This window comes from Gracilinanus agilis, chromosome 1 (genome assembly GCF_016433145.1).
Source record: "Gracilinanus agilis isolate LMUSP501 chromosome 1, AgileGrace, whole genome shotgun sequence".
NCBI lineage: Eukaryota > Metazoa > Chordata > Mammalia > Didelphimorphia > Didelphidae > Gracilinanus > Gracilinanus agilis.
The window spans coordinates 246,628,305-246,654,083 of NC_058130.1; the positions used below are offsets into that span (position 1 = coordinate 246,628,305).

General features: G+C 36.3%; 1 protein-coding gene across 3 annotated transcripts in view; it reads right to left on the minus strand.

The window, feature by feature from the left end:
• Positions 1 to 25,779, minus strand: part of FOCAD (focadhesin) — a 363,803-nt gene that overhangs the window by 15,995 nt on the left and 322,029 nt on the right. For all 3 annotated transcript variants that reach the window (XM_044660684.1, XM_044660676.1, XM_044660669.1), the window contains 8 exons: positions 25,666 to 25,737; positions 24,725 to 24,827; positions 23,078 to 23,158; positions 17,428 to 17,556; positions 12,436 to 12,551; positions 4,163 to 4,423; positions 3,330 to 3,419; positions 1,892 to 2,069 (listed from right to left, as the gene is read on the minus strand). In XM_044660684.1, the coding sequence (XP_044516619.1) occupies positions 1,892 to 2,069; positions 3,330 to 3,419; positions 4,163 to 4,423; positions 12,436 to 12,551; positions 17,428 to 17,556; positions 23,078 to 23,158; positions 24,725 to 24,827; positions 25,666 to 25,737 (1,030 nt within the window). The remainder of the gene's footprint in view (positions 1 to 1,891; positions 2,070 to 3,329; positions 3,420 to 4,162; positions 4,424 to 12,435; positions 12,552 to 17,427; positions 17,557 to 23,077; positions 23,159 to 24,724; positions 24,828 to 25,665; positions 25,738 to 25,779) is intronic.

The window sequence follows — 25,779 nt, forward strand, 5'->3', positions numbered from 1 at the left end:
TCATCCATGTGTTAAATTTATAAAAAAAAAAAAAGCATTTGTTCTAAATCTTATGCACATTTGGGTATTTTAGAAGGTGCATCCCATTTTATGAGTTAATCATATGATAGTCTGATTCTATACTAAACATTTCAATAGAAGCCTTTGATGAGATTGTTTGCTTTGTTTAAAAAAAAAAATGCAACCCCCAATGGCCAAAGATAACAACAGAAATTAGAAGACTGGCAGATATTTATGCATTACTTGACCAGAAAGGTGAGGAGAAATGGCTCTCTCCAAGGTGAGGGGGAAAGAATCTTAGATTCCAGAGCTTAGAGACCTGGCTTTTAAGGTTGCAGCTCTGTCACTTCCTTATCTGTGTAACTCGGGGTAAATCAATTAGCCTCTCTGAGTTTCCTCTTCAGTTAAATAAAGAAAATGACACTTAGACAAGCTACACTCACAGAATTGTTGTAAGAATCATTTGAACCTTACACAAGAGTTTTAAAGTACATTGTAAACAATAAAACATTATATAAATCTGCACATTCAAAAAGTTGAAAGACCTTTGTACTAATAATACTTTCCATTTCTAGACTTAGAAAAGAGTGAACGACTCAAACAAGATTGTAACCATAGATTCATATATGGAAGACATCTAGAGTTTACTTACACTAAATCTTATTTTACAGAATAAGAAACTGAGGATAAGAGAGGTTAAATAACTTGCCCATGGTCACCCAACCAATCAGTACCTGAGGATCTGAGCCCAGGACTTTCTCCCTCCAAGTTCAGCACTCCAACCACTGTATCATACTGCTTTTCCCTCGAATTTCTCCACAGGCTGGGATTGTGTCCATTTTCACCTCTGATTCCCAATCATTAACACAACATTTTGTACAGTGATTATGAATAAAAATGTACATTCCTGGGGGCAGCTGGGTAGCTCAGTGAATTGAGAGCCAGGCCTAGAGACAGGAGGTCCTAAGTTCAAATCCGGCCTCAGCCACTTCCCAGCTGTGTGACCCTGGGCAAGTCTCTTGACCCCCATTGCCTACCCTTACCAATCTTCCACCTATAAGTCAATACACAGAAGTTAAGGGTTTAAAATTTAAAAAAAAAAAAGTACATTCCTACGGTGCTAGAAGATTGGCAAAACATGACCCTGGGAAGTAGGTGATACAAGTAATATCCCTCTCATTTTATTCATGAAGAAACTGAGGCTAAAAGAGGTTAGTGAGTTCCTTATTTATAGTCATGTAATTAAGGGCATGCTACAATTATCAAAGGAAACCAGATCTCTTGACTAAATTCAGTGCTCTTTCTGTTCCACTAGTTATTAGTTAATTTTTGTTCAAATGAAGTGAAAATAACTGTCCCTTTCTACCTGACGTATCAGTAATCTATCTAATCTGTATTACTAATCTGTCTTCTATTCCTGGAATGTTCTCTCTTCTTGTCTCTGGCTTTCTTCAAGTTGCAGCTCAAATCCCACTTTCTGCAAGTCTTTTTTTACTCTCAATTCTCAATGCTTGTGCCTTCCCTTACATTACTTCCAATTTATCCTGTATATCTCTTACATGAACATGGTTGTCTGTAAGATGTCTCCCCCTTTTCCATGTGAATTCCTTGAGGGTGGGGACTGTTTTTGACTCTATTTGTATCCCCAGCACTTCACGCAGGGACTCCAAGAATAACCATTTAATAAATGCTGATAGACTTGACTTAAGATAAAGAAATAGAATCTGCTGGTCATCAAAAAGCTCTCAAAACTCTCTGATGTCCTGAGAAATTTGAATCTTGTCTCCAAAGGACTCTGTATTCCAAATTTAAAACAGATGATGGGGGATCCATCACTCACCCTCTCCCTTTAAAAACAAATAAACTTACTTTTGCATCAATGTGCTCTCACCTGTGTTTGCATGGCTTATAATTCGTGCATGATATAAACCATGTAACATCATCCAAGCAACTGTTTCTCTGTCTTGACATCGAACTGCAACCTCAATCACATCATTCCAATGCATCAGAGGAAATCGACCTTGAGAGACTAAATATACTTTCACAAAGGCAGCCTTCTTTATGTTGTTCTGAAAACGGCAAATCATTTAGCTACCATTAATTTAATCTGTCTCTGTGCTTGCTGTGCCCCTAAGGGCTAGGCTAAAAGCAGAGGCTGACTCTGAAGTTGGCCACCACTCCAAATGCTAAGACAGTTTATTCCTGGCAGGAGGCTACATTGCCTGTTTCTGAATTCTATTAAAATTGTCCATTAGAGATGGCAGGTCTTGATGGTAGGCACCATCTTTCTTCAAAGATATTATAAATGTGTTCAGAGGTTAATTAGTGAGAACATTTGATAAATACATCCCAGAAATAATGGGCTCTGGTATTCCCAGTGCAAGACAGGACAACAGGCTCTCAGAGTGGCACAATAACTCTTTTGGGCCATTTACTCCACTGTAGTGGTCATGTGCTAATAGTACTCCAGGGACCCAAATGGGTAACATGCCAACCATAAGCTTTTTACTGCCAGGAATTGCTCTAGACACCCCATCTCCAACAAAATTACAAGGCTGTGAAAGACAAGTGCTACATCCTCCTATTTCTTTTGTGTCCTTGCAAAGTGCTCATCTCAATTTATATAATGTTCCAACAACTGGGAAATGGCAGAATAAACCCTGGTTTATAGCAGAATATTATTACAACATAAGTAATGTTCTTCCTGAAGAACTTTTAGAAACAGAAAAAGCCTTATACAAAAGGTCATAGAACAAAGAATACAGCCTTAGAAGGTACACACTGACTATAATTGCATAAAAAATAATAGTAGCAGCAACAAAATCCAAAAGCAGAAAGGAAGACATGTTGACTACAATTGTGTTAAAAAATAGTAGCAGCAACAAAATCTGAGAGCAGAAAGGGAGACAGACATAAACAAAATATTGCTGTTGTTATTTTGTTAAAAGTTTACATAGTATGTTTTATGAATTATAAAAGTTAATTTAATTTATTTATGTTTATTTATTATTTGTAATTTTCTTTTAATTGAACTATTCTTGCTTGTTAAATTCATGATAAAATTATATTAAAAACAACATCAAATACCCAATGTTCACTTTTGCACATCAATGTCTCTAAAATGCTTTCGGAGTTTAAAGAACCTGAGGACAATTAGGCTAATGAATTTAGATTCTTATTCAAAATAGGAACTCAATCCATATTGAAATTAGTCATTTGCAAGCTATAAGCAAGAATGTTTCATCTAAAAAAAAAAGCCACCACTGCATTCTAATTTGAATCTTCAACCTAGAAAAAAAGCTTTCACAGTAAGATTCTGATATCATTACCTTAGTAATATGGGTAATGCGATCAATCTCGGTATCTGTCATTTCTGAAAGGCATTTTGCTGCATTGATATACAGGTCGACATCACTTCTCTGGCAAAGAAAAATTCCAAGAATATAAAAATGCATTTAGGCACTAGGAGAACAAGCCTATTTTAAATCCTTTTAAAGAAGAGAAAGAACACCATCTTTTTGGTATTCTTTTGTCCTTATGAACAGATCTGTTAAGATTTTCTAAATTAATCAAACACAAGAAAATTGGCAATACTCTTTCTTTTAAATGTACTTAATATTCCCCTTGCAGTGAGAGAAGACATAAATGGGTTCAAATATTTTCATTCCTTTGTTTTTTTTTGACATCTCGAAGAATGACTTCTGTCATCTTTGAGCAATTTTTTTTATCAGTCTAAAGAAACTAAGATATAGGTGTCTCTCCAGCCTACTAGTATTTTGATAGTATTTTTCCTTCTGAAATCTTACAAAATATGTAAACTTAAAGAAATATTCTTGGCTGAATATTTTCTCAGCAGACTATCATGTGAAGAAGTCTCTTCTCTTTAGTTTCTAGAGTCAGTTATTCTACAAAGAGGCCTTGAGTGAATTCTCTGGTTCAGCACTGGATGATCTATGTCAAGTCTGTACAAAACCATGGCTCTAAATTTTAAACCTCGACAACCCAGATCTTGAAAGGGAAAAGACTCCCAGTAAAGAATGTGGTCATTTCTCATTAATTCCCCACTGACTTTCCTAAAACATTTACCTCCTCACCTTGCCAAAAGGCTCTAAAAAATCCTAAATATAAATTATAAAGGAATGCAAATATTTTTGCTCCTTACCCGAATCTTGTTTGGCAAAAGATCAAAGATTTTCTCAGTAGCCCAGCAGAGTTGACTCCAGAGGTATTGAGCTGGACTGGGCAGTTTCATAGCCTGGCTAAGTCCCTGTAAGGCACTTTGACATAACTCAGGATCCTGGACAGCAAAAGTAGCTTCAAAAAGCTGCACCATAAACACTTCAGTGAAAACCTGGAGTTGGTCCTCAGAAACATGTTTCATCCACAGTGGTAGAGACACCAAAAGGTACTTTTTTGTCTTCAGCTGGAAGCAAAGAAGGAGATTTGGTGTAAATAGTAAAGACAAAAGTCAAAGGCCTATACTACACAGAACTTTATATCCTTTCAGCTAACTGATGTAATGAAGAGTCACAGAAGTTCATGGCTTTTCTTTGGCTTTTGGCATGCATGTCTCCAAAACAAAATCTTATTAGCTTTTGGATTTAATTTTTCCCATAGTTTCACAAGCCAATGGAGTCACTGATATTGGTAATAATGTCTAATTGGCTGCTGTTTCCTCTTAGTAATATTAATTTGTATGTGTGAGACTGGGGATTAGGGGGGAAAAGAATACATTTTAGGTCATGAATTATCTAACTTGAATCATATGCTCTTGTTGGTCAGTGCAATAAAACTGTTATAGTCAGGGATGGTGGAGAATGCCTGTAATCTTGCTACTGGGGGAGTCTGAGGCCAGTGCATCACTTTTGAGTTCAGAAATTCTGATCTACTGTAGGTCTAAAAAGTCCATGGGGTGTCCATACTAAGAAGTGAGCTCACAGGAGCTCACTGAATGCCGCCAGGCTGCTTTAGGAGGGGCAAACCAGGCAAGGATGGAAAAGCAGCATGTAAAAGTGTACTAATGATTAGCATTGGAAGTATCCCTGAATTATCAGCCTGAGAGAGTTTAAGAGATATAGTCTCTAAAGAGGGCGGGGTTGGTGGGGGGAAGGGAATGTAAAAAGAAATAAAACATTGTTCCTCAAAGAACATAGAAGTGGATCATATTTTTGTGAAAGACAATTTCCTGGGAAAGGAAAGGGTTAAAAAAATCTAAGTTCAACACTACCATAATCACCATCACCATTACCACCATCATCATCACTAATGTTTATAGGCCAGGCACTGTGCTAAGTATTTTACAATTATTATCTCATTTGAGCCTTACAACTCTAGTGGGTGGGTGCTATTATTGTCCTCAGTTTATAGATAAGGAAAATGAAGCCAACAAGTTAAGTGATGTGCTCAGTTACACAGCAGGTATGTGTCAGAAGCTGGATTTGAACTCGGGTTTTCCTGATTCCAGGTCCAGCTCTCTATTCACTGAATCACCTAGATGCCCTAAAACAGTCTCTCTATTATGGTTTGCTGCCTCTTCATATCAATACCACTGTAAATGAGTATTAGTTCTTTAATTTTAAACACACAGGTCTGGAAAAAATGCATTTTGACCTAGTAATATTTGAGCAATCTATTGTTTCTATTAAAGAACAATAAAGGATTCTGTCAGTTGAGGAACAGCTATCCTTTCCAACCACTCTGAATAAACCAATGTTGACTTGATGTAGTTTTTTATAGTAGATTTTGTTTGAAATAAAGACATAATAGCTCACAAGAAGAGGCTCTTAATTAAACTTAGGCAGAGCCCCTCAGATTGCTCTACATTTAATTTCTTGCCAAAGAAGACAAATGAAGTTGTCAGCTAACACTTGTACAGAGTCTGCTTAGGGTATAACAATCTTTTAGATGACCTCCCCCTCTCTATTCCCTCCCTTGACCTCCATAAAGGAGGTCATGTGTCCCATATAGTGATACCAGATTCAATTTGCTAGACTTGCATAATATTTGTCTACACAAAAACTCACAAAAGCACAAATAAAAAAATCAAGATTCTGGTATTTGAGGCTAGAGATATCTGGAAAACAATGAAAGGTTTTCAGAGAGAGAGAGAGAGAGAGAGAGAGAGAGACAAAGACAGAGAGAGAGAATGTGTGTTTCTCGCTCCATTAAGAACTGTTAGAAAAACTTTGAAAAAAAATATTTTCAGAATGATAATTAAACTATTCACATAAAGGCTGTTTATTTTAGGATGCTATCAGCCATGATGCCCTTAAATGGGTTTCTAAAAATTATGCATTAAGATTTGTACGCAACTTTAAATGATCTTTTTTTTTTTAAACCCTTAACTTTGGTGTATTGTCTCATAGGTGGAAGAGTGGTAAGGGTGGGCAATGGGGGTCAAGAGACTTGCCCAGGGTCACACAGCTGGGAAGTGGCTGAGGCCGGGTTTGAACCTAGGACCTCCTGTCTCTAGGCCTGACTCTCACTCCACTGAGCTACCCAGCTGCCCCCAGTACGCAACTTTATAAAAGAATTTTTTAATATTAGAGGACTATAATTCCTGTACATTGAGAATAAAGTTTTTACATTTAGGAATAGCATAATACATTTCTACTAAGCAGGGAACATTTATATATTTATAAGAGAAAGAGGGAAGGAATGCTTCACTTGTAAGATTCCTTTATTTGACTTTTGGTCTATAAGTCAGTCATTGAGTATCTGCTTTTTATGTCTAGTACTATGCTTCGGGGCAAATATACAAAAAAAGACAAAAAGCATTCCCTCTTTTCAAGGAGGTCATGGTCAAACATATCAGCTATGTAACAAAGACGTGATATCTAGGATAAATTGAAAATAATCAGCAGAGAGAAGGCATTAGTATTAAGATACTTTCCTATCCTTCTAAGCCTCAATAGATACCAATAGGCATTAAATCCTGTCAAGATTAGAAATAGAGAACCTAAGGAACTGCTTTCTCAAAAGACTCAGTGTCAATTCACAATTCCACCAGCAATGTATTAATGTCCCAATTTTGCCACATCCCCTCCAGCATTCATTACTCTCCCCTTCTTTCATTTTAGCCAATCTACTAGGTACGGGGTGGTACCTCGGAGTTGTTTTGATTTGCATTTCTCTAATTATAAGAGATTTAGAACACTTTCTCATATGCCTATTGATAGTTTTGATTTCTTTATCTGAAAATTGCCTATTCATGTCCCTTGCCCATTTATTGATTGGGGAATGGCTTGGTTTTTTGTAAAATTGATTTAGCTCCTTGTATATTTGAGTAATTAGACCTCTGTCAGTTTTTGTTATAAAGATTTCTTTCCCAGTTTGTTGTTTCCTTTCTGATTTTGGTTGCATTGTTTTTGTACAAAACCTTTTTAATTTAATAAATCAAAATTATTTATTTTACATTTTGTTAATTTTTTCTAACTCTTACTTGGTTTTAAAATCTTTCCTTTCCCAGAGATCTGACAAGTATACTATTCTGTGTTCACCTAATTTTCTTAGAGTTTCCTTCTTTATATTCAAGTCATTCACCCATTCTGAATTTATCTTGGTGTAGGTTGTGGGATGTTGATCTAAAACTAATCTCTCCCATATTGTTTTCCAATTTTCCCAGCAGTTTTTGTCAAATAGTGGATTTTTGTCCCAAAAGTTGGGCTCTTTGGGTTTATCATAGACTGTCTTGCTGACGTTGGAACTATGCCCAAAGAGCACTAAAAGTTTGCCTGCCCTTTGATCCAGCCATACGATTGCTGGGTTTGTACCTCAAAGAGATCATAGGGTAAGAGACACGTACAAAAATATTTATAGCCGCATTCTTTGTGGTGGCAAAAAAACTGGAAAATGAGGGTATGCCCTTCAATTGGGGAATGGCTGAACAAATTGTGTTATATGCTGGTGATGGAATATTATTGTGCTGAAAGGAATAATAAACTAGAGGAGTTCCATGTGAACTGGAAAGACCTCCAGGAATTGATGCAGAGTGAAAGGAGCAGAACCAGGAGAACACTGAACACAGAGACTGATACACTGTTGTACAATCGAATGTAATGGACTTCTGTACTAGCAGCAAAGGACAATTCTGAGGGATTTATAGAAAAGAACCACTACCCACATTGGAAGAACCACAGGAGTGGAAACACAGAAGAAAACAACTGCTTGAACACATGGGTAGATGCGGACATGATTTGGGATGTAGACTCGAAACGACCAACCTATTACAATTATCAATAATATGGAAATAAGTCTTGATCGATGATACATGAAAAAAACCTGTGGAAATGTGCATCGGTTATGGCAGGGTGGGGAGAAGAGTAAGAACATGAATCATGGAATCATGGAAAAAATTTTTTCTAAAAAAATTAAATTAAAAAAAAAGGAAAAAAAAGACTCATTGTAAAGAACAATAGGAACAAAGGCCTTTAAAGGAAGTAAAACCTGGTGGCTATGAGAACTTGAGACCTATAGAGTAATTGAAATTATAATTATTAATTAAAAGGTAAGAGTTTAAATTTTCTGAAATCAGATTGTTAAATTATATTTTAGCAACCAAATGGACAAATGAAATAAAATAATATAAATAATCTATAATTACATATTGTAAATATGTAAATATTCAAATTAAATCAAATTATGGTTTAGCATGCAAATCAAATGGTCTATGTTGATTCTAAGTGAATTCCAACTACCCTGACATTTTATGAAAAAATGATATGCTGAAACTTAATTAATAGCAAAAGAAGTTGAGGATGCCAATCCTAGATCCTCACTCAATGTAGCTGTGTTGATATGAAAACCAGCCACCAAAACATTTTTCCATTCTGTCTTTAATTTTAATCAAACAAACATTAATTATCCAGTGTTTGGAAGACAGTGGGCCAATTATTAAGTACCTTGAGGAACTTAAATTCTTAGAAAAATTGTGAACTCAACATATAGCATTTAGAAACATTTCCAATTATTCAGAAAGCAGTGGGATCCCTCTCAAGAAGTCCTCAAAAAGAAGCTAGATATTCAAGCAGTGTGCTAACTGATAGGTATGTGAAGAAAGGCCAAAAAAAGAAAAAAAAAGAAAAAAGGATCACAAGACTTTTAATGGATATTGAGGAAGGACTTTTGAGTCAAATAGGAGTTTGGTCAAGTCAAGAATTGCTTAATGAGATAAGATTTTTCATTAAGAGAAGCAATAGTTGGTAAAAACCAGTTTAAAGAAAGATTGGCAAAAAACAGAACTAAGAAAAGATCTTAAAAGTATTTAAGAATAAAAAATTGAAGGATAAAAAATAGAAGGTGTAAGATATATTTAAATATAACTTTAACAAATTGATTTCACCATCATGGACAGTGGAACCATAATTTGGACCATAATTTTGCAGACCTGAATGTCAGTATAGCAGATGAAGAAATATCATCAAGAAAGAAGAAAGACTGGCAAAAACAGCCAAAATTGATCAAGTATATATAGAAGAGATATGTGCTAAAGGAGACAAAATTGGGAAAAAATTTTAGACTTATCCAAGAAAACATCAGTAACTACTGACCAATATTCCTACTCAAAATAAATGAGAGCTATCCATACAGAGAACCTAATGAACTGCTTTCTCAAAAGATTCAGTGTAAAGAAGAATATGAACAAAGGTCTTTAAAGGAAGTAAAAAAAGGATGGCATTATCCAAAAGGATATTAGTAGGAAAAAATAAAGCTTGAATCATATTTTTACTATTTTAAAATTTACAAAAATTGTAAAAAATATAAAGTCCCATTGTGATTATTGTTCACTGATTATGAAAACCATTTGATTCAGTAGCAGTAATGCTACTTGCCTTAAAGATTCTTTTCCAATGTCTGCCATTCATCAAAGTTTTTCAAAATTCTTTAAGTAATATAATAACAGAAATAACCCTATTTAGTTATCCTCAGATGAGGAAGAAAACAGGAAGTTATCTGCTTATCTAAGATGTTCACCACTGAATTAAAAAAATCTAATATGAAGTTCACACTGAAGAGTTTCTTTGTGAATGCCTATTGGTTGCATTACTGGAGAGGATCTAGAAGTTAGAAACCTTCAGAAGAGTTGGGTCTTACTATCCATACAAGAAAGTAGATATGAGAGGATAAAGAATGTCTGTGGCCTAAATAATGACATGCATTTTGAAAAAAAATCTAAAGTTTTTCTCTCAATACAATACTGTTGAGATAGACAGTACAGAACAGGAAGTAGAGAGTAAGCTAGATTGCTTTCAGGAAATTACAAAGCTTCTTTAGTGACCACTCCACCCCCCTCCCCACAAGCTTCCCCATGGAAATTTATGGTCATTTTCAATTTTTTTAAGTTCTAAATTTAAACAGTTCCACATACAAAGTACATTGGGAAAAGATTGTATACAAAACTACAAATCTCGATAACAAATAAATTCAACATTAACTTTAAAAGTTGTCCTGCTTATCTATGTTTCTTTTCAGCCTTTATGCTGTTCCCATCTATGCATTTTGAAAGTATCTTCTATTACTGTTTCCCCCCCCCCCTTTGGAAGCCTCTGTTAATTGAGGTGGAGAGAAATAAACACAAAACACATACAACACATATGCATAGTGTTAAGCGAAACAAATTCCCACACAGACTGTGTGGGGCTTATTTTGCATTATTTCTCTAAGAAGAGGAGCAACATGCTTCATCTTTGGTTTTCTAGAACTGTGGTTGGTTGTTGCACTGATCTGAGTTCTTAATATTTAAGAAAAAAATATTTTTAATGGCATTGTTATTGTTCTGATTCTTTTCACTTTACTCTGCATCACTTCATACAAGTCTGCCCAAGTTTCTCTGAAACTACTTTGTTATTTTTAACAAAGGCGCATCTCTTTAATATCAACAATTTACCAGTGTTGTTGTGTATGGCAACAAGACATGGAGTATAAACATATCTGAAAAATGTAATAAATATCACACTGAGCAATGGAAAGGTGCATGATAAGTGTCAATAGGCTACAACAAAGGACCAATAAGGAACCTCAAAAAAGAACAGGAGTAGGGGTCTGCTAAGTGTCTCAGAAAATTGGGAGCCTGGCCTAGAGATAGGAAGTCTTGGGTTCAATTCTGGCCTTAGACACTTTCTCGTGACAGCCACTTAACCCCCATTGGTTAGCCTTTACTGCTATTCAACCTCAGAACACATATACAGTATTGATCCTAAGACAAAAGATAAGGGTTAAAATGAAAAAAAAAAAAAAAGAACTGGTAAAAGACATCATCTAGGAAATATATGATAGAAAGAGAAGATGAGCTATTCACAAGGCAAGAGCAAGGGATGACAAGTGAGCAGCAAGAATGGCTCAGTAATGCCCTAAGGATATCAATAGAAAGTAAAGAAGGCCTCTAGTATGTTGGAAGGAACCTGTAAAATTATTCCTTTTAAGATGTAAAATTCTCTAATCTTAGTGGAAAGACATGGCCCTAGACCATACCTTGCATCACATCTAGCCACCCAGAGAAAACCAGTCCTATTTAAACATCTTGCAATTTGTTTTCTCACCAATTCTTTCTTTCCACCTCTAGATCAGCTCTCCAGAGACAATGCCCTTTTCTCCTCCCCACCCCAACAGACTTGGGACTATGCCCTAAAGCTAAACTGTCCTAATTGATGAGTGAGTAGGTGGGTAAATTAATCTCCTGAACATTCTCTACAGCTGACCTCTACCAGGAAACTGAAGTCTCCTGGGCTATCTTGCCATCTTCTCTCATCCACAAGGTATGTAACATCCCTCTGCTTTGGTCTCAACCTATTTTCCACCTCTTACTCTTGGCTAATCAAATCAATATAACCATTGACATTAGAAAGGATGTGAAAGTCAACTGCCCAAGGCTTCACTCACAATCCCTGTGCATCTCCAGATCATTGCTCCTTTTCCTAGCTACCATTCTCTTATAAGTGTGGAATTTTCCATGACTATAAAAACATAAGCTCCTAAGGGCAAGCCTGGGTGATTTTGTATTTATATTCCCTGCCCCTGGCACACGAGTGCTTAATAGTTCTTTTTCGTTCATTTATTAATTTTTTAAAAATAAGATCTTATCAGTGTTTATTGAAGTAGGAAATAAAAAATAAGATTAAATTAGTTGTAAAATATGCATAATTCTGTTTTTTTAATAAATTAAAGGTGTAGGGGATCCGTGTTTTCTTTGCTGACTGACAATGCAAATACCATGAAAGTAGCATGAGAGTTCATAAGGGATGAATATATGTTTAACATGTTGGGGATCTAGGTTAACCAATCAATCAATCGAAAATTTTCCATCTACTAGTTAACATCTGGGAATAGAAGACTCTCTGGATTTTTTTTAAGATATGCCAATCAAATGCCAACTTTGGACATTGTTTGGAAAAGGAACTAGGTTCTCTAATAGTATCCAAATTCTCATTTACTACATACATTCAGACTGTGGATTAGCGGTGGAACCACCCACATTCCCAACAGCATAGCTGCATTTTGAGATGATTGTGCCTGGGTTACCATAATTTCAATGGATAACTGCTGAACTTCTTCACCTAAAAGAGAAGAAAAATGTATTAATATAGTATTTTCTCTAATGATTTAAGGCATTTCAAATTGAACATAGGAAACATGATTTGATTCCTATAAACACAATGAGTATCATTTACATGATACTGACTATTCCAACAGACCTTATGGATGAGAAAGAAGTCACTTTAAGCATATTTTCAAGTAAATATGCAACTGACAAGGACTCCATGCCTTGAACCTCCATGAAAGTTCCATGAGCTCAAGAAAATTGAATCCAACAATTGCATTAGCTCCATGATGAAGAAATTTTGGCCTTGTACCATAAGAAGCTAGACACCTTGATCTTACACCAAAGGGCTCCTCTGCAGTAAGATTCAGCTGTGCCAGGAATCATTTAATTATGGTCTCCAGATTCACATCAGCACAGCTGTTTCCTGATTTTTATTTCTCTGAATTTTGTTTTAAACTAAAGCTATAACAGATCTCATTCAGGATTTGAGGACCTTCAATTTAATACCCCCAAATTACAAATATTCCAATACTGTTTCAAAAATATTATTATTGGGCAGTATAGGGTAGTAGTATAATATATTATAGCAGGGGTCGGCAACCTTTTTGGTCGTGAGAGCCATAAACGCCACATTTTTTAAAATGTAATTTCGTGAGAGCCGTACAGTGCTCACAGTGTGCGCTCCTGTAACAGCGCCTGAAAAAAAATTGACTTTATGGCTCCTACAGAAAGAGCCATATCCGGCCCTCAAAAGAGCCAGATATGGCTCGAGAGCCATATGTTGCTGACCCTTGTATTATAGTATAGTATAGACCAGTGATGGGCAAACTTTTTAAAGAGGGGGCCAAAGGAAAGGAAATGCTCATCTGCCAGTCTGTTTCTAAGGCAACTCTTTCTAAGTTTCATTGTATTATATCCTACTCATTGGATTTGTCAGATTAGGAATAATGTGCCCAGCTGGATAGAACATTTCAGGAGGCCACATCTGCCCCATCACTGTTATAGATCTTAGTTAACCTAAGGTCTGTAAAATATTTTTGATTGATAACCATATCTTAAAATAATTCATTTTTTACAATCCTATATATTTTATTTTATGGATTTAAAAAAATGTTCTGAGAAAGGGGGCAAAGGTTTCACTAGACTGTCAAAGCCCATCCATGACACACAAATGTCTAGATTATAGGTGTCAAATTTATGGTTCTCTGTAGAATTCCAAAATTCCCATTAAAATGTAATTGGGAAATGTTTGCCAAAATAAATAAAAATACAGCACAATACAGATAATGTACTTCAGTTTTCTAAGTTGATATTCAACCTTATAGGGATCCATTTCTATTTAAGTTGGACACCACTAAGAACATTGAATGAGGGCCAGAGAATCATGATGCTAAAAGGTTACTAGTAGTTAGTTTGCTTCTCTCAAAAGGTTTCTGGGGGGGAAAAAAAAACATGTTCTGAATCTATACAATCCAGGTACAAAATGTCTCCATGTTTAATTTCCTTTTATTTTTTTATCTGGTGGTATGGACCAGGCAAGTTCCTTGAGTCCATCCTTGGGCAAAATTTCTCTGTGGCCTCCAACATTCTGACTGGTATTCTCAAATCCTCTATCAAAACTAGCTCCAAGGGGGCAGGCTGGGTGGCTTAGTGGATTGAGATAGGAGGCCCAGGGTTCAAATATGACCTCAGATACTTTCTAGCTGTGTGACCTTGGGCAAGTCACTTAGTCTCCATTGCCTAGCCCTCCTTATTGCTCTTCTGCCTTGTAACCAATACATAATATTGATTCTAAGACAGAGGGTAAAAGGTGTCCTGAATGTCTCTGGGCTTCATCCTCTTCTGATGCAGGTCTGCTTTGCAGCTTAAGACAAAAGGTGCCCCCCACACTCCCACCTTCCATTCCTGAGTACCCTTTAACCAAGGAAGCTATTGAAAGGATATCTTTAATAATTGATTATTAGGCTCCATAGGCACAGAGGGCATACTCTACACCAAGGGAAGGCCATTGGACCTTATGATTGCTGGGAGTCACAAGCTCCACTGGAGTTCTGTTTTATCATGAACAACAATTCCAGTCCATATGAAGGCAATTTTGCTGCAACTTGTACCTCATGAGTGTCATATATTGCCAAATAAGCCTTTTGCCTATTTTGCTTACAATGTGAAGTACAATCTGGTTTTTACATCAATGGATCAAGTAAAATTTTAAAAATTGGCTTGGCATACAGTTCAAGCGATCCCCTGAAGTTCTAAAACTATCTCCATCCTCTAAGAAGAGATTGATTCCTTGGGGGGGGGGGAAAAAAAAAGGTACGAATTTTAAATGACGCTTAGCAAATTGCATTAGAGTCCCATGTGATATCTGATGGTGCACGGTGGAACCTCTCATGGTTACATGGCACAGGTTTGTTAGCAACAGTGGCCAAATGGGCCTTTTTAATTCTAGGAATTTTTGTCCTTTCAAACTGTGCCTTAGTTATTGTATTAAAGTCTCTGCCAAAGTGGGCAGCTAAGAAGCTCAGAAGATTGAGAGCCAGGCCTAGAGATGGGAGGTACTAGGTTCAAATCCGACCTCAGATACTTCCCAGCTGTATGACCCTGGACATGTCACTTAACCCCCATTGCCTAGCCCCCTTACTGCTCTTTTGCCTTGGAACCAATACACAGTATTGATTCCAAGATGGAAGGTAAGGGCTTAAAATAAATAAAGTCTATGCCAATCTCAGACCTGGGGAAAAACTTATGTATACAAAATCTGAGAATCATGGTCATGTTAGAGACATAGTAAATTTATTTAACTTTTAAGTAATCTGGTTTTTGTTTGAAATGCATATATTTAACTGTTACATTGTATAATGGAGCTTGAAAAATGATCTTTTTGATTTTTTTTCCTCTTTTGTTTTGTTAGTTTTAAATATGATTTTTTTTAACCTTGAGTTATACCTGATATTAAGTGTTGAAGAATCAGTTTACAATGTCTAACAGCCCCGACAACATTGTATACCTCAAAGCTTGGACCACTGAAACCTGCCATTGGTTACTAAATCTTATGGGTCTATAACTGATATCTGAGTCTGATTCCAGGAAATCAATAAAAGGACTGCTATCAAGCCACTGCTTAGTGAGAATCAGCCAATGATCATGGATGTCAACAATCCCTGTAGGGGTGGATGAATATCAAAGTGAAGAAGCTGTCTCAGTAGAGTTGAAAGAGTGAATATTCAGCAAAGTTCTGAGGTAGGCATCTTCTGACAGCATGTAAGACATGAGTCTGCAAGACATGAGAATATCCTACTTAGCTCTGACTCTGGCGTGCTATTCCTATTGCTGTAGACTGAGCTGAAATCAGACTAAGGGACCACATTCCCCTTTTAGTCATATTTATCTCTCTTTTTCCTTTGGCATGGCAAATGGTGGTACCTGCAATATCACACCTGACTTACTTCATTATAGGATATAAGCTACCTCCAAAAGATCTTGAATATGTATCAGGAATTTCAAATTTTTCCCCCTCTTATTCTTTGGAAAGGTGATTCATATATTAGTTGTATGACTTATTTAGTGTATTCTTAAATTTTTAACCTAGCCATTCATCTTTTACCAAGTCTATTGTTTTTGTAAAAGAATATTTACCATGTTGGAACATTATTTGTATTATCTTTGGTTATATATGTATTTAGATGCACGATTAAATCCGGGGCAGCATCTCACCTTCCTGAGGGGGAATTGTGAAAGTAAACAAAAAGTCCCTAGACTAAGAATGTTTTAAAGTAATTTTAGGGAAAGATAAATAGGAAAGCATATCTCCTGGATAATATGCTATGAGGGCTATCATGATTGCAGACAAACTAAAAAAGATGACAGCAATAGAGGATGTTCCCAGAAATGAAACACTATATATCGTAAGACTCTGAACGAGACTTCAGATATGATGAACGGAATGGGGGTAAGGGGAAGTGCTGGGCATTCCATCCACTTCTGCCCTTCCCATGCTCTGTTATTTTATTTTGTTTGTAAAACCCTTGTATCAAAAAAGGGAATGCTCCCAATGGCTCCTTACCAATGCTTCTATTAATCATTTTTTACATGTTAAGAAACACCTAAATCCATCTTCAGGTTGTTATGTCTGGTGAGAGAATCCTGAAAGGTATAGATATTATATACAGGATGTTTCCCAAGGTATTAGGAGGGTATATGTTTGGGAATTGTGTGAATTTAACATAAATCTGCACCTTTATTTCCTTTCTAAAAGTAAAGTTTTGAAAATCCATTTCAGTTTCACCTCCACCCTTTGATTGGGTTGGGAACTGGAGGTCTTTTCTCTCTAAGGAGAAGCCTCTGGCTCCCTGGCGTCCTGGAAGACGCTTGCCTCTTGTTCCAACAGACTTGTGGTATCCCAGAATTTGCTCTCCTGTTGCCCCACATGGTTTCTGGCATCCGGAAGCGTAGACTCACACGTAGACTGAATTCAAGTTTGTCCAACCAGGAAGAACCCAGGAAAAGTGATTATCACCAGAGTTAAAAGTTATAGAAGAAGGAAGTTGGCATTGGGCTCTCTTGGCTAGGAAGCAGCAAGAGTGAACAGGACATGCAGTGAGCAGTGAGCTCAACTGGCCATGGGATTTCTTTTCTTTCTCCAACCTGCTTTCATTATCTAATAAATAAAGGTAAATTAATATAGTCTCCAGAGAATTTTAATCCTAATTCCATTTCGCTAGACCAGTGAAATTCCCTAAACATAAACCACAATCATGTTATCCCCATTCAAGAATAGAAGGGAACAAAATGAACAGCTCTGTAAACCCTGAATGTAGTCTAGTACATATCTGACCACTCAGGTCATGTTGCATGAAATGTAGCTCAGGGTTCTCTGAACATATATTTACCAAAGTTTAGTCTCATAAGCGGGGAAAGCAGGGAAGCCCAATTCACAGGAGGATACTGGTAATTTTCTCCAACAGTTGCTATGGATTTCATTGCTACTTTCACCAGGGAAGGAGGAACAGATTCAGGACCTATAACAGAGAAGAAAGAAACAAATCATCACCATAAAAGTACATCCTCAAAAAAAAATGTCAGTGACCAAAGGAGATCTGTGAGGAAATGAAAGTAGAAGAGAATACCTCTCCTATGAGTTTCTTCATACTGGTGAGCCACACTTGCCCTTACTCCTAATCTCAAGCACCATGATACTTTGGAATAGAAAAGTAATGACAAAAGTAAAGAAGGCGGTAAGTGGTAGCCAATTGTAGCAATACTAAACAAATGTATCTTCATACAACTAGTCTGGGAGGAAAAGGACCCAGTTGGCAGTTGTTGAGAGTAGTCAAAGAGTGACAGCCAAAATATTTCTCTGATAAATGGAGATTCATTTATACTAACAAGTTCTTTTGGGGGGAATTCCAATATACCCACCACCACCACAGTTAAGCTTGTTATTCATTTACATGTTAATATCTTAGTGTCAGCTATTTCTAATAATTATTGATAAATAACTCACTGATATGAACTTTAATGAAGTATTGACTGGGTAGGAAGAGGAAGAAAGAAGATAAAAAAGCAGATGCCTACTCTCATGGAGTCTTCTCCCCTTTGGTCTGCCCAACTCCTCCTTCCCACTCTTTCATATGGATATAGGGATAGACTTGTTCTTAGGGGAATGACAGAACAATAATAATGATAGCAGCCTTTCTGAAGCACTTTACATATATTAACTCATCTCACCCGCAAACCACTTTGTGATGAGGCAGGTGCTATTATTAAGGAAACTGAGGCTGTCAGAAGTTAAATGACTCATGGTCACATAGCTAGATTGTGTTAGGCAAGATTTCAATTCAGGTGTCCTAACCCAGCTTTTGTGCTGTATCTACTATGATATCAAGTGACCTAACTCTTTGAATGTTTAGGTTTTTTAAATCTCAACTAAGGGCGTAATTAGCCAGTATATCTCAAAATGCAAATTTTTGTCCAAGGACAAATATCACTGCATGCCTTTCTCTGAAAATTTCTGGTATTCTTTGGCTCCTATACCAACTTAAGTTAAGGTGGAATTGATCGAAAGTGGAACCTCTTGTTTTATCTCCTTCCTCATGTATAATTAGAATCTGCTCCCCAGAACTCTCTCTCCCAGCATCCCACTTTCATTCTCACATTGAGTCCTTACAATTTGGAGATAAAGTTTGTGTGTGACCCCACTCCTCTCTCTTTTCCCTGTGAACATAACTGGGAAAACTTCTCTTTACTCAGGCTTTTACTTTTGTCTTTTTATTTCTTCTTCAAGAGATTATTAATAAATCTTATAAAATATAATACTTGGAGTTAGTGGATATTAATTTTAATCTTACGCTCACCAACATTTTTCTAACTTCATTCCCATAAAGAAAAGGTCTAGATGAAAAAGTTATTTTTGCCTGTAAAATTCAAGGCCAAGCACACTTGCCAATCAAAATAGGAATTTGAAATAAATGAAATTTATTATCCCTCCAATTTAAGTGGGAACTCTGGAGATTTTAGAAATGTCATCATGGAACTAATCATTATTACTAGAAGAAGATGGCATTTTGACCAAAAATATTAAATTCACACAACTTGCCATTAATTATATATAATATCACACAAATATATTTTGCATCACACAACAATGTTCTGGAAACAGTATTGGAATATGTGTAATGTTGGAGTATTAAATTGAAGGTCCTCCAATCCAGACTGAGATGCTATAGCTTTAATTTAAAACAAAATTCAGAGGTAGGGAAATAAAAAAAACAGCTGTACTGATGTGAATCTGGAGGAGAGGAGGTAAAAAAATAGGGCAAGTAAGAAGATGGAAGAGAGTAATACTAGCAGGAGACAGACTATTGAACACTGGTTAAAATATTTGAGCTTGAATGATATAACAAAAGAGTAAGAAAGCATCTTAAAACATTATCTAATATAAGCTTATCATTTCCCAAATGAAAATTGGGCCAAGGGAGATGAAATTACTTACGTACAGATATATTGATTAATGGCAGACAGCTAGTTGGTACAGTGAACAGAGTACTAGGCCTAGAGTCAAAAACACTCAAGTTCTGAACACATGGTTTGATGCGGGCATGATTGGGGATGTAGACTCAAAATGTCCACACCAAAGCAACTATCAATAATATGTAAATAAGTCTTGATTGATGACAAATGTTAAAACCAGTGGAAATGTGTGTTGGCTATGGGGAGGGGTGTGAAGGGGGTTGATGGGGAAAGTAAAAACATGAATCACGCAAAATAAATAAATATATAAATGTGTGAAAATTATATAAGTAAATTTAGAAAAAGAAAAAAAAAAGAATACTCAAGTTCAAATCTGACTTCTGACACTCCTTAGCTGTGTGACCCTGGATAAGTGACATAACTTCTGCCTGCCTCAGTTTCCTCACATGTAAAATGGAAATAAAAATAGCAACTATCTCCCAGGGTTGTTCCTTAGCATAGTTCCTGTTATAGAGCAGGTGTTTGATAAATGCTTGTTCCCTTGTATATTCCCTCTCCTTACCCCACCTAACCACCCAGATTAAAACAGAATTCTCCCAAGCCCCCAGCTCTTTCCACTATATTAGATTTGCTCTATCACCTCTGTGGCACTGCCTTATCCAGTAGAGAAATATTTTGATAATGGTAACTCTACTAATAATACATAATAATAATACATAGGACATTTTGTTCCATGTTTTTACATAGTAAGTGCTTAATAAATGTCTTTCCTTTTCAAGCCTTTCAAATATGGGACTCCAAAGAAGAGATGGGCTAACCATGTAAGAAGTATGAGTATACAGACAAACAGCTTGTGTAGGTAGGCATAGGATGATCTAAGAATTCTAAGGTGGCCTCCAATAAAACCGTTAAAACAAGTACAATTTGTCCAAAGTGATATCCTTGAGAAAATGGGTTATCTCATCTAAGAATTGGCAGAGGGGCAGGGGGTGGAAACGGACAGAATAGCTTCACCTAATATAAGGAAGAATTTTAATACTGAGACAGAGAAAGAAAAAGTCACATTGGATAAGAGAAAACACAAACATTCAGAATCATGAATGGAGGTCCTAAGAAACAGCAGTTTTGTTGAGCTTAGGGTTGTTTAAATGTGGTTCTATCTAAAAGCAAAAGGCCTCCCAACCACCTCAGGTACTATAAAATGGCTTTCAAGTCCTGATGGGGTCATTTATTTAAAAACCATAGTCTTTCAAAGAGGTTCCCCCTCTTCAGAAATAAAGACTAATTGACCAAAACTTGGCTGCCCAAAGGACAAAAATGTTTGTTAACCCATCTGCTGCTGACATAGGGCAAATAATTCACCATATGCTTTTCACTCTTTAAATTACTAACATTAAAAGTAGAGAGTCGTCCAATAGACAGGCTTAGGAAGACATCCAATAGTTTCTTCTGTTCCACTCATGCTAAGAATGATTTTTTTTTATCCTCTAAAACAGTTTCTTCTTCAAGACAGCTCACCAAAGTTGTCATCCTCCCTACTATAGCCCTGCTAGGCTATAGTGAGTGACATCCAGACATTTTAATTCAAAGGCTGCTACAGAAGGGAGTTATTAAAATTCAAATGAGCTGAGCATATTGAAGAAGAAAACACTGGTTTGCATGCACACCTCTGTATTTGGCCATCCCATTTAGTCCCACAGAACAGGGTTTTGTTTTGTTTGTTTTAAATGGGCTTCTGAGGCTGAGGTCAGCCTCCCACGGCCCCCACGCCTCTAGGGTCATCATCAGTAATTTGGAAGGCTGAATGGATTTTCTACTGAATCTAGTCAGCAACCTCAACAAGGAGGCAGCTCTCTCCCACAACCCAGAAGTGTGAAATGTCTCATTTTTTTAGAGTATTTATTGTACCTGCTTTCAAATGGTTGCAAGCCAACAGTATAAGACAGCCACCGTTTCAGCTATACCTGAGTTATTAGGCCTAAAGTACAGCAAAGTTTCAGGTTTGTTTACTTGGAGACTCACAAAGGCATATGGATTTCCTAAGAATTTTTAAATGGAGCCAGAAAGCAAATCCTCTTCAACAAAGCAAATACAAATTTGGGCAGCCCAAACGAACAAATTCCATTTGCTCAAGATAACAGTTTATCTTTCTTTAGCCCTTACAAAATTTTTGCCTCATTCTGTAAAGAAATTCTCCACTTCATCATCATGATACTTAAATCAGGAACAAACACACATTTGCTTTATTTAAAAAGATATGTGAAAACATCTCATGTTTCTAGTTTTGTTTGTCACAAAATCCATAAGCCACTGTGGAATAGGTTTCAGATTCTAAATAATTAAATAAGTTCTTTTATAACATTTTGTGTGGGGTGTTAAGTATTGTTGTCATTAGAAATGAAAACTTTTTTTTTTTTTTACTATCTAGGAAGCATTAAAGTCAACAGCAACAGATCATGGTGAAAGGACAATAGCATGTTTTCTAAAGCTCCAGATATTTGAAGTGGTTTTTTTTAAAAAGCATGTCAAAGTAGTTCCCAATTTGGGAACTCACTTGTTGTCTCATTGGACATTTGTGCTTTCAGGGATTCCTATGCTGACTGTGAGTCTGTGGGTTGGTTGACCTCTAAGGTCTCTTCCCAACTCTTAAGACCTTATGACCACTTAGCTGGACAGCTTTCTCCAAACTTCGTTTAATACAAAAATCACATCATTTTCCTCCAAAGCCTGAGACCTTTTCAACTCCCTTAAAAAAGAGAGAGAGTTGTTTTTACCTAGAGCAGTCTGGTCAAGAAGGCAGCTAGCAATCTTCCCCAATGAAACTCATCCTTCAGCCAGGCTGGTATTCAATTCAAGATTTATTCCAAAATCTTTTAATGGAACATTATTATATTGAAAAAACACTTATTAAGTGACTATATGGCATTATTCCAGCTGCTGTATAAAGTAGAAGAACCAAATTCTAAAATCAAACAGCTTATGATCAAAAAGACAAGAACAGACACAGAAAAGGTGAATAGAAATGTGAATTTAATAAACTATTTACATATGTATAAGCATTAGAACACATGGTTTCAGTGTAATAAAAATTGACAAACTGACATTAAATACTTGTTGACTGACAGATTATGTGTGGAGGATGCAATAGAGAATTTTCTATAAAGGCCCAGCAAAACAAAATGTACCTGACATATAATCTCTAATTAAATGGCACCCAAGATTAAGCTGGCAAGAAACAGAAGTCTCTGTTGAGACTTTTCAGTGAAAGATTAATGTCTACAACAGGTTCACCAAGCCCCAGACACTATTTTGCTCAAGAGGAAATACAAAGCCTATTTGTATGTGTATAAGCTTTTATATAGAAAGATTCTGGATAGGCTTTGCTCAGCAATGTCTAGGACTTAAGGCAAGGGAAGACATTTCTCTCCCTCCCTCCCATCCCCCTCTCATCTTACCCCCCAGAAACTCTATGTTGTTTAGCTCTGGAATGGCACACTTTTGAACACAATTACTTACTATGGTACATAAGTAAAAAAGAAAGATTAAAAACCAAGGAATTTGCTCTCTTACCTTTCTTCCCTCCTTCAATGATAAAGTCAACAGCTGCCCTAATAAAGCTGTTCTCAGGCAAATAGCTAAAGTCAGCAGGAACTGCAGAGACAGAAAACCATCAAATTAGCCAGTGAACTTGGCGGGACTAATGAAGGAAAGATAATGATCTCCTGCTGCCATTTCAACCTAGAGACAAAGCTGAGATGTTTATGCCATTAATCTCTGCACAATACTCCGTGGCTGCAACTAATTCTATTACGTTAAGTGACTGATGTCCAAGTAATCATTTAGGCTTTGCTAGCAAATTAAAACAATGGCAGAAGTAGTGAGGCTGCCAATCACAGAGACCGAATCGTTTCGGTAACCCACTGAGGAGGGTGTGTACTGCAGCAAACACCTCCTTAATGCTACACCAATGAGATCAATCAGGGTGACCTCTTGGGGGATGGAAGGAAATTGCTAAGCTGCATTGTTGAAAGTACTGTCAAGTGGGCCACTCCAGGCCATGCTGAATTGTACATATGACAAATGGAAATTCAAAACTTGTACAACTCATTTCATGAGGTGTAGAAAGTTAAGTGACCAATACTGGCTACTGACCTGAAACACGAAGCCAGTGACGGCTATGCTAGTAAAGTCTTAAGAGTTTCCTAATGTCTTTTTTTCTCGGTCCTTCATAATTGTTTTATCAGATGGTTCTCTCTTTGCCATGAATGACTCATTTGGAAAGTTCCATTATAAAAAAGGCTTTATTTTAGAGATGGATTACAGTATTTAAGAATTGGAAGGGAACTTAGAAATCATCTATCCTAACCTTCTCTGGTATAAAAGTAAATCCAATTATGATTCATCACTGTAGAGATTTGCATTTGCTATAGGTCAAACATGTTCTCTAGAAAAAGAAGTCTAATTAAAAAGTAAAGGCCTAATATAGGCTGCATGTTGTATGTGATTGGTGTTAGACCAATTTTTTATCATTAATGTTAAAAATTTTTCTGACATTTTTACAAATAACTAAAGCTAAATATTCTTTGCAAGGTACATTATCTCTATAAATAAGGAATGAACCTTAGTGCAAAGCAAAATGGATAAAAGAGGGAGAAACTTATTATAGTGGACTCTCATTTTAAAGACATCCCTCAGTTATCTTCAATTGTTCTGTTTCTTCTTTTTTTCTTGGACCCATGCCATAAACATGGGTCTAGCTTAATAAATGCTTGCTGATTGATTAATTAGGATATATATTACTATGTTAGAAGTGAAACTAGATTAAAAGAATAACCTTTAGTAACAATGCTCATTTATGGTTGAATTTGACAATGTGTCAATACCACGTCCAATAATAAGAAGTTAGGTTATAACTTCCTAATGTATTAATGGTGAAGCCCTTCACCTAAAATAATCTACCAAAAGCCTAATTAAATGCATGAAAAATGTAAGCCAATTTTTTGGTTGCTTCAGTCAAAAAAGATAGAAATAGAAAAGACTTGTCAAATTAAGGTCTATAATTTTACCTCGAAGGCAGCTGAGGCTTCAACTCTTTAAATTTATCCCATTATTTTTCTTAGTGGAACAAAATAATCCCAAACAAAACAGACCATATGTAGATAGTTTATGAAACCTGGGGACACTATGAAATCTGAACTACAACTAAAGTAATATTACCAGATGTTCTGCTCTGACTCGAGGACAAGCTGGATAGATGAAGATGTCCAAGAAGCCAAGCTGCATTTGTCTGCAGTCCAATCACTCCAGAGAAACTGATGACCTGTAGAGAAAAACGAAGCAGTTTGCTTATAGGACTAATTACAAATTCATGCCTGAGAAAAGGCCACTCACAAAATGCCACAACTGATAATCATGACCATAGCTTGACTGTGATGGAGAATATAAAAACAACAAATTGCAACATCAAGGAAGGAACTATGTGCCAATGAACCAGCCAGCCCTAAAGGAATTCCTACCCCACCCCCAACTATATTAATAATAAAATAAACAGAAATCCACACAGTAGACTTTTAATCCCTGTGATTAAGAAAATCCTCCAAACACTAATGAGGGATTATCGCATTGTTAATTTGTTTTAAGAAAATATCAAAACTAATTTGCCTATCTACATGCCAACTACTAGTCTCTTCTGATCTTAATTAGATTTTAATTCTTTGATTATCCAGCTATATTCTCCCTAAGGTCCTGGAATTGTTTCCAATGTTAGGTCTGTAAGAAAGGTATGGATGTGGAGATAGTATTAGATAACTAATCCATCATTCCATGCTTAATGAAGACTCTTCATTTTGTTTTTTTCCTCTTAAACTCTAGTTCTTTCCTTCTTTTAAAACTCTCTCAAAAAAGTAGCATATCTAAAATTGAAAATCCATTTAGTCTGAAATCTGGCTAGCACACATTATGAAGGATTGTCTAGTAATAAGTAAGTGAAAATTCACACATCTAACTTGAAAATCCTCCATAATTTGCAACAATCATATCAGTAGGTTCAAATTTTCAGGAAAAAAAAATCAAATTGCATGTAACAAGATGTAGCCTGAGAAGAAAACTTTCCTTGCCCAGAGGACTCTCCAGTCCAAGGAGAAAGCTCCCATTTTCACCTGAGTTATGGTTCTGATTACTTCATTAAGTTGACTTTGAAAGTGAGAAGCTTGAATTGTTTCTGATTTCAGCTGCAAATTAAAAAAAAAAAAAATTAAACCAAGATTAGAGTA